The following is a 13,434-nucleotide window of genomic DNA, read 5'->3' on the forward strand; positions in this document are numbered from 1 at the left end:
AAAATGAAGTCAGTGGTGAGTAATCAAGGGCACACACATTCCCAGGAGGAAACGGTGAAAAATGCCCCTAAGAGTGGGTGGTTTACAGGGACAGGAAAGAATCACATGGAGGGGAGCTGGACAGTTGCCTTGTTTGAGGTAACAGGATAAAAGACACCGTAACTCAGAAGCCCCTGGAGAAGGAGATGGGAGCCCACCCCGGTATCTGTGCCTGGAGAATCCCATGGACAGAGAAGCCTGGGGGGCTACAGTCCATGGGGTCACAGAAGGGTCGGTTATGGTGTAGCAGCTGAACAACAACAACTCAGAAGAGAGTATTTGGGTATTTTTAAGACCTTGAGCTGGAGAAGGCAATGGCAACCCACTCCAGTACTCTTGCCTGGAAAATCCCATGGATGGAGGAGCCTGGTAGGCTGCAGTCCATGGGGTCGCTAGGAGTCGGACATGACTGAGCGACCTCACTTTCACTTTTCACTTTCATGCATTGGAGAAGGAAATGGCAACCCACTCCAGTGTTCTTGCCTGGAGAATCTCAGGGATGGGGGAGCCTGGTGGGCTGCCGTCTCTGGGGTCGCACAGAGACGGACATGACTGAAGCGACTTAGCAGCAGCAGCAGCAGCAGCAGTAGCAGCAAGACCTCAAGTAATATGATCACAAACTTTTGGAGCCCAAAGAAGTACATTTTTAACACAGTCATGCTTTCTCTGGGACTTACTTTTGCTGCATCCCTTGTTCTGTTTCCATGGCGACCACAGTCCCATCTCACAGTGTCAGATCGTGGGTGATTACTTACCTCTGTGTTGCTGTCAATCAAATGCTGAATGAATGCGAGACAAAGGTCCCCCTCCCCTCCTCTTTTCCCAGTTATTCTACTTTCTATAGCATGTGTGTGCTTCTTGGGGATGCAGTGTTTTAACCCAAAGTTTTGCTCAAAACCTAAGAGATTTTAGTCTACGTGGCAGACCAGGGGCAGAGATGTGCGTGAGAGTGGTTATATAGCTGGACTTCTCCCTCTCTAAGGCCAGAAGCCACCCTGAGCCAGGTGTGCTGGGAAGGTCACTTTTCATTTTTCCGACAGACATTCAATGAGGGTCTATGATGTGCTGTCACTGTTCTTCAACTAAAAGGAAAATAGGATGGGGACCCCATCTGTGAGGAGCACACATTCCAGCTCGCCAAGGATGGGGATGTGGGTGTAGAATGAATCAGGAGGGCCGATGCTGACCTTCACCCTGGATTGACCTTGGGCAAGTCGCTTGGCCTCCCCAGGTCTGCTTTTTGGTGTGTCACCTGGGAGAGTCACCCCAGACCCATCCTCAACTTGTGATGAGGGTTCAAGGAGGTCCTAATTAGACGCAATGAATAGTATATGCCTGGGGTTTCCAGACCCCAAATCCTATCAGCTGAACCCCCTACCCTCGGGAGTTCCAGAAGCATAAACACATACAGTTCAGGACCAGGCAAATATATATAGTTGTTGGCTCAGATATTATGCAAACCCCCATTGCTGGGGGGTATTTGGGCTGGCTCGGACCACACAGAGCTATGTGTCTTTCTGGGCGCCTCTGGCCAAGCCTCCAAGTGGCTGAGAGCATCCCTGGCCCTTTTCCCAAGGCTAAGTGTCTCACCCCTCTCTGAGGGTGGAGATCCAAGGCCAAGAGCAGGGCTTCTCCCCCCTACCCTGCCTGGGTCCATTCACTGGGGAATCCTCTCACTAACCAGGCACCGGGGAAACCCAGTCACCATGAAAACCCATCAGAGGACAGCACTCCCAAGAGGCAGAAACAGGGGCAGACAAGTGTCAAGGCACCACCTTTCACACAGACAGAGTGCCTAAACCCTGCCAAAGCCCACCATGGACCACTGGGTTGTCCCTGAGCTGCAGACCCTCAGTGGCCCCCATGATAGCTTTCCATCCTGGCTATGTTAAGCATCACCAGATAGCCAGCCCCAAAGCCCTGACTCATGAGCCCCTCCACTGGGTATTAGATTCAGTATCGAGGCATGGAGCCCCACCACATGGACTTCTTTTGGGTAGGGGGTTCTTTTGCTGGGTCTTTGTTGTAGTGTACAGGTTTTCGCTAGTTGCATGGGGGGCTTCTCTTGTGAGCACAGGTTCTAGATTGCAACCACTGGACCACCAGTGTTTCCCGCCCATGGACTTCTTGCAGGAGAGTTCCTAGAAGATTCTGATACACAGTCAGAATACACAGACCATGGGCCCAGATGCATGGAATTTTCTGGCTGGACCATGAAATGTATGTTTCTAAGCAGCCTGACGTCCTCTTTTCCAAGCTCTTCTCTAGAGTTATCCAAGACAATGGCTCTCAAACTTCTCTTTTCTTTTTTTTAAAAAACATTTACTTATTTTTATCTGTTTGCAGTGGGTCTTAGTTGTGGCACATGAATCTTTGATACATCATATGGGATCTTCCATTGCAGCACGAGGACTCTCTAGTTGTGTCTTGTGGGCTCTCAAGCACGCAGGCTCCATAGTTGTGCTTGAGCTTAGTTGCCCTGTGACATGCAGAGTCTTGGTTCCCTAACCAGGGATCAAACCCACAGCCCCTGCATGGCAAGGCAGATTCTTAACCACTGGACTATGAGGGGAGTCCCCAGGGATCTGTCTCTTGGGCCACCATATTTTACCACCTGGTCCAGGGAATTGTGCCCTTGCCCATCTTTCTGTCTGAGCAGTGCTAACTCCCTCATTTCTAAGTGCTGGGAGGGCTGCTTCCCATCACCCCAAGGGGTCATGAGCACACTCACCTCATACTGCCCTCCCCCATGTTGGCAGGTTCTCCTCTTCCACGTCCCCCTCTGCTGGGGCCCCTGCAAGGATGAGGAGAAGGGGGTGATGAAGCCAATGCATTTTGTCCAAACTCTGGTAGGAACAGTCCGGCCTCCAACTCTCCCAGGTTTTCGAGAACTTTCAGAATGTAGTTCTCAAGATTTGGACCCCCTCCAGGAGTATATTTTAGGAAAGTTTAAATTAGACACACTTGAGACTCGCCAAAGAGGCAAGTTGCTAGGACTCCAGAACCTTCTGTAATCCTATCCCTCATTCCCCGGCTTCCATCATTCAAGCAGTAAACTGTAACCAGCCCAGCTGCATGGTCTGGCAAAGGACAACTGAGGCAGACCTGGAGAGAGAGCAGTGTCCCCGGATTGTGGACTCCAGCAGACCCTCAGCCTGGAGGGAGTTCTCTGTTCCTTGTGGTTCCCGGCACAGAGGTGACACGCTGCTCCTAGATAAATGATCTTAACTTTCTGTGTGATGCGTGGGGCAGGATTCTTAATGAACTTATAAAGGAGAATCATGTCTTTTTTAAAATTTATTTTTATTTTATTTTTTAAAGTACATAACTTTAAAAAATATATTTATCTGTCTTTGGTTGTGATGGGTTTTCATTGCTGTGCCTGCAGATTTCTCGAGTTGTGGAGAGCGAGGATTACCCTCTAGTTACGGAGCATGGGCTTCTCATTGCACTGGCTTCTCTTGTTGTGGAGCATGGGCTCCAGCAGTTGTGGCTCAATAGTTGTGGTGCCCTTAGTTGCCCTGCCGCATGTGGCATCTTCCTGGACCAGCGATCAAACTGGTGTCTCTTGCATTGCAAGGCGAATTCTTAACCACAGGACCACCAGGGAAGCCCAGAACGATTTGTTAGTGAACTTATAAAGGGCTTTCAGAAAAATGTCACAAATGGAAGACAAATTGATCCAAGTTACTGAGACTGTGAGCAACCTGAGGGAGAGATGGCTTCTTTAAAAATAGTGACAACTAAATGTTATTGATTATGTTTCACATATCAGGTATGGTTTAGTCTGAGGGTTGGCCCCAAGTTAGTTAGTCCTTAAAATGGCAATGTTAGGAATTATTATTAATAATAATATTTGTATTATTATTTTAACATTGCATATGATAGTAGTAGTATAATCCTTATTTTTACAGGTAGAGAGGTTAAATAATTTGCCCAGGGCCACATCGCTAGTAACTGGCAGTGCTGGGATTCAAACCCCGGCCCCAGGTACTGTCTTCGAGTCCCACTGCCTTTGGCCCCAGCTCCTCCTCCTACTCTCTGTACTTACTCACATGTCCAGAACAGATGCCCAATAAATATTTGTTGAAGAGTTGCTGCTGCTGCTAAGCTGCTTCAGTCGTGTCTGACTCTGTGCGACCCAAAGACGGCAGCCCACCAGGCTCCTCTGTCCCTGGGATTCTCCAGGCAAGAATACTGGAGTGGGTTGCCATTTCCTTCTCCAGTTGAAGAGCTAACTGACTGCAGTAAACGAAACCATTAAAAGAAACAAACGACTAGATGAAAACGGGGCATAAACACAGTTCATAAGAGGAGCTGCTATAGGTACTTATGGATTTTCATCCAAACAGAGATGTAAATAGTTTTTTGTCCAAAGAGAACTCAGAATCATATGAGGTATGGGAAGTTCCTTTGGAATATGCACAGAGAGATAGCAGTTACTAAAATGACCCAAAAAGTCATTAGAAGATGATCATTCCTTAACAGTTCTTCCATGCTAAGTGTGGGGACCTTGGACTGGATTCTGCAATGTGTAAAGAACGTTATTGGAAAAGCTGGTGAAAATCTGGGTAAATCTGGAGGATTGGCCACGTGCCAACACTGGTTTCTTAGCGCTGCCAAAGGTCCCATGGGTCTGTAAGATTTAAACATTAGGGGAAGGGAAGGGTATGTGGGAACTCTCTGTGTGATCTTTGCTACTTTTCTGTAGATCTAAAAGTGTTTCAAGATGAACAGTTTATTTAAAAAACATAATGTCAGAGCGTGGCCCTGAGAATAAGTTGATGATAAGCCATGCATGAAAGTATGTGTTATTAAAATCCAAAATAGGGACTGCCATGGTAGTCCAGGGACTAAGACTCTGAGCTCCTCATGCAGTGAGGTATGGGTTTGATCCCTGGTCTGGGAGCTAGATCCCATGTGCCACAATGAAGACTCAATACAGCTAAATAAATCTTTTAAAAAAAATAACCCATAAATAAATACATACATATTTTAATATTTTTATAAATAAATAAATATTTTTTAAGTAACTCAGAGCAAGGGTCAAAGACTCACATGCTTGCAAGGGCCAAACAGTCTCTTTGGGTTGGAGAAACCGTGTTCCCTCTAACGGCTGTAGATGCAGATTGGCAACAAGGAACTGGGGCCCAGCCTGGCCAGATCTCCCCACTTTTCAAAAGAAGCTGAACATCTGGACCTCTTTGCTTGAAATCTCATTATTTAAGGGCAGCTCCAATAGCAAAGATCACTACCTAGCATAAGCAAAAGCTGTCAGCAGGTCAAATATAACCCATGGATGCCAATTTGCCACCTCTGATTTAAGACACTCCTGGAAATTAGAGAAACAAACAAGCAAAACCTGAAACTCTTGACATAGTCTCTGCTTGGGAACACCTTAATGTGGCTCAGCTAAGTGCGCGTGCACAGGTGGGTGTGGGAGCTCTAGTAGGCGTGAGCTCGGCCCAGGAGGATCACCTAACTGGTAGCTGCATCTCAGATTCTCCATGCCTCGGTCCTGGAGCTCTGCCCTGGGACGCTCAGCCCACGTGCTGGGGGTGGGGGGTGTCCCTCTCCTTGGTGACTCGTGCTCAACTCTTATTGGCTGTAGGTCCTTTTAGGGTGCAAAGGTGAGGGTTTTCATTTCACTGAAAACATTCAAACACAAGACTCATAGTAGAAGCTTTCTCTTGGATAAAATTAAACCTCCCTGAAGATACTGCACATGGGGGCTGCTGATCCTCTCTGTTCCCACACCTTTTTTTTTTTGACTTCAAGATGCAGCATGTGGAATCTTAGTTCCCTGACCAGGGACTGAACCCCTGCAGCAGAAGTGCAGAGTCTTAACCACTGGACTGCCAGGGAAGTCCCTCCACATCTTTAACTCCATGGGTTTTTATTCAGTGAGGAGAAAGGAAACTTCTCCTAGTCTGGCCCTTTAAGACAAGTGACTTGGGCAAAAAAAAAAATCATTACATTTAAGCTCTTTTTTCCCCAAATGTGTATCAGACAGTAGCTTTGTTTATGCCCCAAATGTGAGTCACCTTTGCTCATGTAGTTAGTTTGAAATTAAGCTGCTCAACAGTGAAGAGAAGTTGTTTCCAAATGTGGCTGCTTGATATCCCACGGGGAGTCCTTTACAAATCCTCATTCCCTGGACCCAACCTCCAGAGATTTTGATTCAGGGGGTTGACATGGGGCCCATGAAGCTATACTGAGAGCCAACCAATTATATATATATATATATATATATATATATATATATATATATTTTTTTTTTTTTTTTCCCCCAAAGCTTTGTAGGAATTCTCATAGCCCATTTGGGAACCACCGGTATGCGGTACGGAATGTCTGGGTCCCAGCTGTGTATTTGCATGTGGGTGGTACAAAGGAATGTTTGTCTTTTTTGTGTAGAGTGTATACAACAGCGGTGTCCACACGGTGCTTTTTACGAGAAGGATCAGTATCTCATTTCCTCCTGCCCTCGCTGTCGGGTTGGGAGCAGCATGGGGACAGATGATGAAATCCTGCTTGTAGTGTGCAAGGCCTGAGTGTGAGGTCAGAAGCCCTGCTTCCGGGCTGGGAGGTACCGCTTAGTGGCTGTGTGACCCTGGGCAAGTCATTTTCTTTCCCTTCTCTGGCTCTGTAAGGCATTGACGTTGAAGTCCTGACTAGAGAAAGAAGTAGAGACACTTGGTGGCCAGGTAATAGAAACTTGTTGTGTAATGTCCCAGGGGGACACTCATGTACATGTAAATATATCCATCAAACACAACGTTAAGATCTGTAGGTATATCATAATCTGTATGGGGGGATCCATTCATCCATCTAATTCATGTTTTTTGAGCATCTTCCATGAGTCAAGTGTGGGGATGCATCTGTGAACAAGACCATACTGGCTCTTAGGGCATTCAATGTGTATGTACCCAAGGAGACAAACAGAAAAACCAACTATTTATCAATACGATTAGAGCTACCCTAAAGGGCTTCCCTGGTAGCTCAGCTGGTAGAGAATCCCCCTGCAGTGCAGGAGACCCCAGTTCAATTCCTGGGCTGAGAAATTCCCCCTGGAGAAGGCATAGGCTACCCACTCTAGTATTCTTGGGCTTCCCTGGTAGCTTGGATGGTAAAGAATCCACCTACAATGCGAGAGACCTGGGTTCAATCCCTGGGTTGGGAAGACCCTCTGGAGGAGAGCATGGCAACCCCACTCCAGTGTTCTTGCCTGGAGAGTCCCTGTGGACAGAGGAGCTTGGCGGGCTGCAGTCCATGGGGTCACAAAGAGACACAACTGAACGACTAAGCACAATCAGTACACAGAAGAGGAGAAAATGTTGCCTGTTCCCAGGGTGGCTTTCATGACACCTGTTCGGTTGTTATTTGCAGATTGGCCAAGTCCACACTGGTCCTCATCCCTTTATTGGGCGTTCATGAGATTCTCTTCTCTTTCATCACTGATGATCAAGTTGAAGGATTTCCAAGGCTTATACGACTCTTCATTCAATTGACTCTGAGCTCCTTCCATGTAAGTAGATGTCTGAACAAGGACTTCTTGTCTTTGTAAGAAGCCTAATGCCTTTGATCCATACAGACTCAGAATTTCGAGAGCCTGCAGGTGGAAAAAAGCAATGGCAGGATTGATCAGCTAGGGCCTTTTAAATTAGGAGGGTGTGGAGAGGGAAATGTTGTTTTGATCTTGCCAGCATGACTTGGTGACTACAAAAGGGAAAGTGGTTTGCTTCCTGCTCTGTAGTAGTTGGCGTGACTCACAATCATTTTCTCTGCAAGTGTCAGCATGGAGTCTTTTATTAAGTGCCTATTTTTGCTGGGTTCTCCGCAGAGCTTGTGCAAAATGAACAGTGAGTAGAGACCAGGAGGCTCTTGAACCTTGACAGTTGTGTGGGAGCTGATTCTAGAAACAAGATGCCAGCTGTGGCTGAGGTACCTAGGCGTTTTGCTCATCCATCGCTTAAATTGTCATCCATTACTTAGCGGATTAAAACAACAGTCATCTTTATTATTTCTCATGATTCTGGGGGGCAGGAATCCAGGTAGGACATAGCAGGTCTGTCTCAGGTCTCTTTCATGGGATTCCTGGGCTGAACTTTCTAGATGACTTCCCCACTCATCTAGAGCCTAAGCTTTGCAGACCCAGATGGCTGAGGCCGGCTGAAGTGATTTTCTGTGCTGTGCTCAGTCACGTCTGACTCTTTGCAACCCCATGGACTGTAGCCCACCAGGCTCCTCTGTCCATGGGATTCTCCAGGCAAGAATACTGGAGTGGACTGCCATTTCCTTCTCCAGTAGATCTTCCTGACCCAGGGATCAAACCAACGTCTCTTGCATCTCCTGCATTGGCAGAGATGCCACCAGAAGTGGTTTTGTTTGGGTCAAAATAAATGTCATTGAATCCTCACATTCTCACTGTGAGGGAGTGATTATTCTATCGTTTTAATAGTTGAAAAATCCGTGGCTCAGAGGAACTTTTGCATATGCTAACAAGTAGCAGAGATGAGATTTGCATTCAGAGATTAAGCCTTGCTTGTAACCACTATGCAGTAGGGCTTTTCAGGTGCTCTGTGAAGGTCAGACCCAAGTTTCCTATAGCAGAGTCTCTTTTTTAATATTTATTTTTATTTATGTGTTTGGCTGCACCTTGTCGTAGTTGAGGCAGGCAGAATCTTCTAGTTGTGCCATATGAACTCTAGCGGCTGCATGAGGGACCTAGTCCCCTAACCAGTGATCGAACCTGGATTCCCTGCATTGGGAGCATGGGGTCTTAGCCACTGGACCACCAGGGAAGTCCCTATATCAGAGTCCTGTAGCCACCACCAGCAGACACTGTCAGGTACTGAGATTCTGTGGGCAGAGTGAAGAAAATACCCCTGACCACAGCACACTCACCAGAGGCCAGGGAGACAGAGCCTGAGGGGTGGTAGGGGTCACTGGACAATGGCCCTTTTTTCCTTCTGTTAGAGCTGAATTGCACGTAGTTTTGAACAGAGAGCGCACACTGATAATTTTTTTCATTTTGAAACCATGTTTATTTCAATCTTTTGGGGGGATTCCAAAGGCTATATAGTTTAGTCATTTGGGTTTCCTATGTTGCTTGGTCTTAATCTTCTTTAAAAAGTAATCCCGAACGAGAAATGACAACAACAAAAAAGCCTACAGCTGTTCTGTCAGAAGTATCTGGTGCCCTTTCTTCCTTAGAGCTTGATCCGTCAAGCGACCCCTCGATCAGCTGATCTCACATACCCAAAGCCAGCTGAAGATCAGACATTCATGTGGAGTCTTGTGGGTCAGATTTCTGAGAAAGAATCCTAGCCTATCAAACTCTCTGGTAACTGGAAGCATGTTTGGGTCACCCATTATTGTGTAACAAACTAGCCCCGAAGGAAGTAGCTTGAAGCAGTAACTATGTTATTATCCTGAATGATTCTGTGAGCTGGGCTGTCAGAGTGATCCTTTTGATACATGTCATCTTTGAATGAGGCTGCAAACATCTGAAGGCTGGATTGGTCTGGAACATCCAAGACGGCTCATTCACACGCTGGATGTTGCCATGGACGGTTGTGTGGGAGCTCCGCTGAGGATATGGATCAGAGAGCCTCCATCCTCCTCCACGTGGCTTCTCCATGTATCTTGTGTGCCTCGAAGCATGGCAGCTGGACTCCCAGAACATCCCCAGAGCAAGTGTTCTAAGAGGGAGGGTCAGAATTCCCAGAATGTCACTTCCCACCACATTGTGCTCATAGGAGGAGTCACAAGATCATCCCAGCCTCGAGGGGAGGGAAGATAAGATCCACCTCTTGATGTTTGGAGTCACATAAAGGAAGGGGAGAAAACCTTGGGGTGGTCTTTGGAGACCAGCTACCACACTGCTCACTTGGTCCTACAGCCCCGCTCCCCCGGAGCACTGCCGAGGAGGGTGAGGAATCAGATGGGCTCTCCAGAAAGAGCCAAAAGCACACTGAGAGCCTCGTGCCAGGGCAGAGGCTGCCCTCCTGAATACCGCTGTGCTCTTCCCTCCAGGCCACTGGGCAGAGGTGGGAGCTCAGGTGAGCAGGTGCATAATCAGGGGGCTGTGTCTTAGTGGCTCCGCCACAGGAATCAGCACTGGATCCAACAGTTTCCTTCCCTTACTGCTTTGGCATTCAGAAAACTAGATCATGGCCTCTGGTCCCATCACTTCATAGCAAATAGATGGGGAAACAGCAGAAACAGTGACAGACTTTATTTTGGGGGGCTCCAAAATCACTGCAGATGGTGACTGCAGCCATGAAATTAAAAGATGCTTACTCCTTGGAAAGAAAGTTATGACCAACCTAGACAGCATATTAAAAAGCAGAGACATTACTTTGTCAACAAAGTTCCGTCTAGTTAAGGCTATGGTTCTTCCAGCGGTCATGTATGGATGTGAGAGTTGGACTATAAAGAAAGCTGAGCACCGAAGAATTGATGCTTTTGAACTGTGGAGTTGGAGAAGACTCTTGAGAGTCCCCTGGACTGCAAGGAGATCCAACCAGTCCATCCTAAAGGAGATAAGTCCTGGGTGTTCATTGGAAGGACGGATGTTGAAGCTGAAACTCCGATACTTTGGCCACCTGATGGGAAGAGCTGGAAAAGACCCTGATGCTGGGAAAGATTGAGGGCAGGAGGAGAAGGGGACGACAGAGGATGAGATGGTTGAATGGCATCACCAACTCAATGGACATGGGTTTGGGTGGACTCTGGGAGTTGGTGATGGACAGGGAGGCCTGGCATGCTGCGACTCATGGGGTCACAAAGAGTCGGACACGACTGAGCGACTGAACTGAACTGCTTTGGTGGGGGAGCCTTTGCTCTCCCAAGGTCTTATTGCTTAGAGGATTTCATCAGCCTCCCGCTGCTCTCAAGGGATCTGTGGAGAGACTGCCATGTGGTGGTGACATATGGGGTGAGAGCCATCTGCTCGGGGGCCGAGCCCTTCACACCTGCTTCATCTAGAACAAGAATTAACCAGACTCCAGGATGTTCCTCCATCCATGATTCAGGAACGCAAAGAAGTGAAAGACACACTTGCGATGTGGAATCCTATTTTAGCCAACTGATTCACGAGAGTTCCAGCACCCTGTTCTAATATCCTAGACCCAGAGGCAAATAACACCTGCCCTGCCAACTGCACGGAGCAGCTCTGACCCTCCAAGGAGACCGAGTGTGTGAGAATGGTAAACTGGTTGCACTGTGCCCCCTTTAGGAGCCCTAGAGCAGAGACATTCTGTAGCCATGGATTAAAGGTGCCCAGGAGAAGGAAAATTCCCAGCCCCTGGGCAGAATCCAAACACGTGACTGATGTCGTATCAGCCCGCATGGCGATCTCTGGCTTCCCTGAGGACGAGCATAAAAATCTACCCCCCCAGAACAACATTTTATAATTCCTTTTCAATTCCAGCTCTGTTCCCAGCACCAAACCTCCCACCCTAGCAACGGTAGATGAGGGAAATGTTATCAAGAGGGATGGAGGAGTCAGCCTACGCCATGACCTCCACTCTCTGTTTGGAAATGTGTCCTTTCCTTGTGAGTCCTGGCATTTTATGATGTTCTTCCCATAAACACCCAAGCCCTTGGGTCCTGCACACATATGGAGCTCCAGTGTATCAGACACACAGTCTAAGTCCCAGAGACCCTCGTGTCTCAGGGACAGCCACAGCAGTATCACCGAAACCCATCTCTTGACAATCTCCAGCCTCAACTTTTCTCTATGTTGGCCTACTCAGATGGGCTCACTCTGTGTGGCTGGGAGAGATGCCCTTGAGTGTCTCCAGACTGACTTTGACTCTGAAGTTGGCCAATGCGGGGAAGAGATGAAGCCTTCTTTGTTAGTGAAAAGAATTGTGATTGGCCCTGCTAGGGTCACATGACCATTTGAGCAGCTTATGGTGATGATAGCTTTCACAGAACATGAGGACCACATGATTGACAGCCCTGCCAGAAGCCCAGGGACTGGGGAAGGGTCAGGAAAGGATGCAAGTCAGGCAAAAACAAAAATAGTTTAATTGCCCACTATGGACAAGTAGAAATGGGACATTTGCCTTTTTCAGTATTTGTTTAACTGGATAAATGATGTTGGGCTTCTCTTGGTGACTCAGATGGTAAAGAATCTGCCTGCATTGCAGGAGACCTGGGTTTGATCCCTGGGTCAGGAAGATCCTCTGGAGAAGGGAATGACAACCCACTCCAGTATTCTTGCCTGGAGACTCCCATGGACAGAAGAGCCTGGCAGGCTACAGTCCATGGGGTTGCAAAAAGTCGGACACGACTGAGCGACTAACACACACACACATCACTGACCTATGACCACCTAAGCAAATGCCTTGGCTGATATGGGCGGTGGGTGTCAAAGTAAGAAGAGACCCCATGGAAATCCAAGTTAATGTCACCAGCACATACTAACTAGACTAACTCTAGTTAGCACAAGCAAGTAGCTGCCTGCCTCTTGTAGAAGCTGCTGAGACTAGGGCTGGCCTGCGGACATTCCAAGTGACCCTCAGACACATCTTCTACCGAGCAGAGCTTCACACCACCTCTTCCTTTCATTCCAGGGGCTACTGGTGGCCTCGCAGTATTGCTTCGCTAACGGAGAGGTAAGCTTTCTGTGCTGACTTCTAGCTTCCTGCAAGGCTGGGGCTGGCATCCTGCTGCCCCCTGGAGGGTTCAGTTTATATGACAGTGCCATGGGGAGACATGTAGTGACCAGCATATGTTGGGACAAATGGGCACCTTGAGTGTCCAGTGGAGAGAAGAGGCAGCTGAGACTCCAGGGACAAGGGGTTGGGGTGCGTTTTCTTTACAGAACCCAACCATGGTCCTGCTGGAGCTATGCCAGCCAGGAGGATCAAAGTGTGATAGAGGGAACCAGCTGCAGGTCTAGAGTCCAAAAATTTGCATCAAGCCGTGAAGACTTACCCGCTGAGAAGCTCTGTGTTAGGTCACCACGGCTCTTGGAACCTCAGTCTGTAAATGGGAGTAGCAACAGTCCCTGCCCTGCGGTGTTACCCTGGGGTGTGTGTGGTAAAGGTCCCCTGCCTCGTAACAATGGTTACATTTATTATGGCTGCAGAGCCCCAGTCAGCTCTCTGCTCACTTGGAAAGAGGCTTGAAAGCGGGAAGGGCCCAGGCTGGAGCAGTTTGCTCCTGACTTAGGAGCCAGTGGGATTTCCAGCTCCCTTTCACCCTCCCCTCTCCCAACCCCAGGTTTAAATATTGATCTTTGCCACCTTCCACTAGAATGTAAGCTGCTTGACAGCAAAACCTTGCCTGTTGCTCACTGCTGCCTTTTCTATGTCTTCACGCAGGGACCCTTAATTCATCAAGCAGGTGTCAAATGCCACCTTGACACAGTCCTTTTCTAAA

General features: G+C 48.0%; 1 protein-coding gene across 1 annotated transcript in view; it reads left to right on the forward strand.

Moving 5' to 3' along the window:
- GLP2R (glucagon like peptide 2 receptor) overlaps nt 1-13,434 on the forward strand; it is a 41,488-nt gene that overhangs the window by 27,486 nt on the left and 568 nt on the right. Inside the window, exons 11-12 of the mRNA XM_052658742.1 lie at nt 7,426-7,564; nt 12,624-12,665. Of these exons, the coding sequence (XP_052514702.1) occupies nt 7,426-7,564; nt 12,624-12,665 (181 nt within the window). The remainder of the gene's footprint in view (nt 1-7,425; nt 7,565-12,623; nt 12,666-13,434) is intronic.

The sequence above is a fragment of the Budorcas taxicolor genome, chromosome 19 (assembly GCF_023091745.1).
Source record: "Budorcas taxicolor isolate Tak-1 chromosome 19, Takin1.1, whole genome shotgun sequence".
Taxonomy (NCBI): Eukaryota; Metazoa; Chordata; class Mammalia; order Artiodactyla; family Bovidae; genus Budorcas; species Budorcas taxicolor.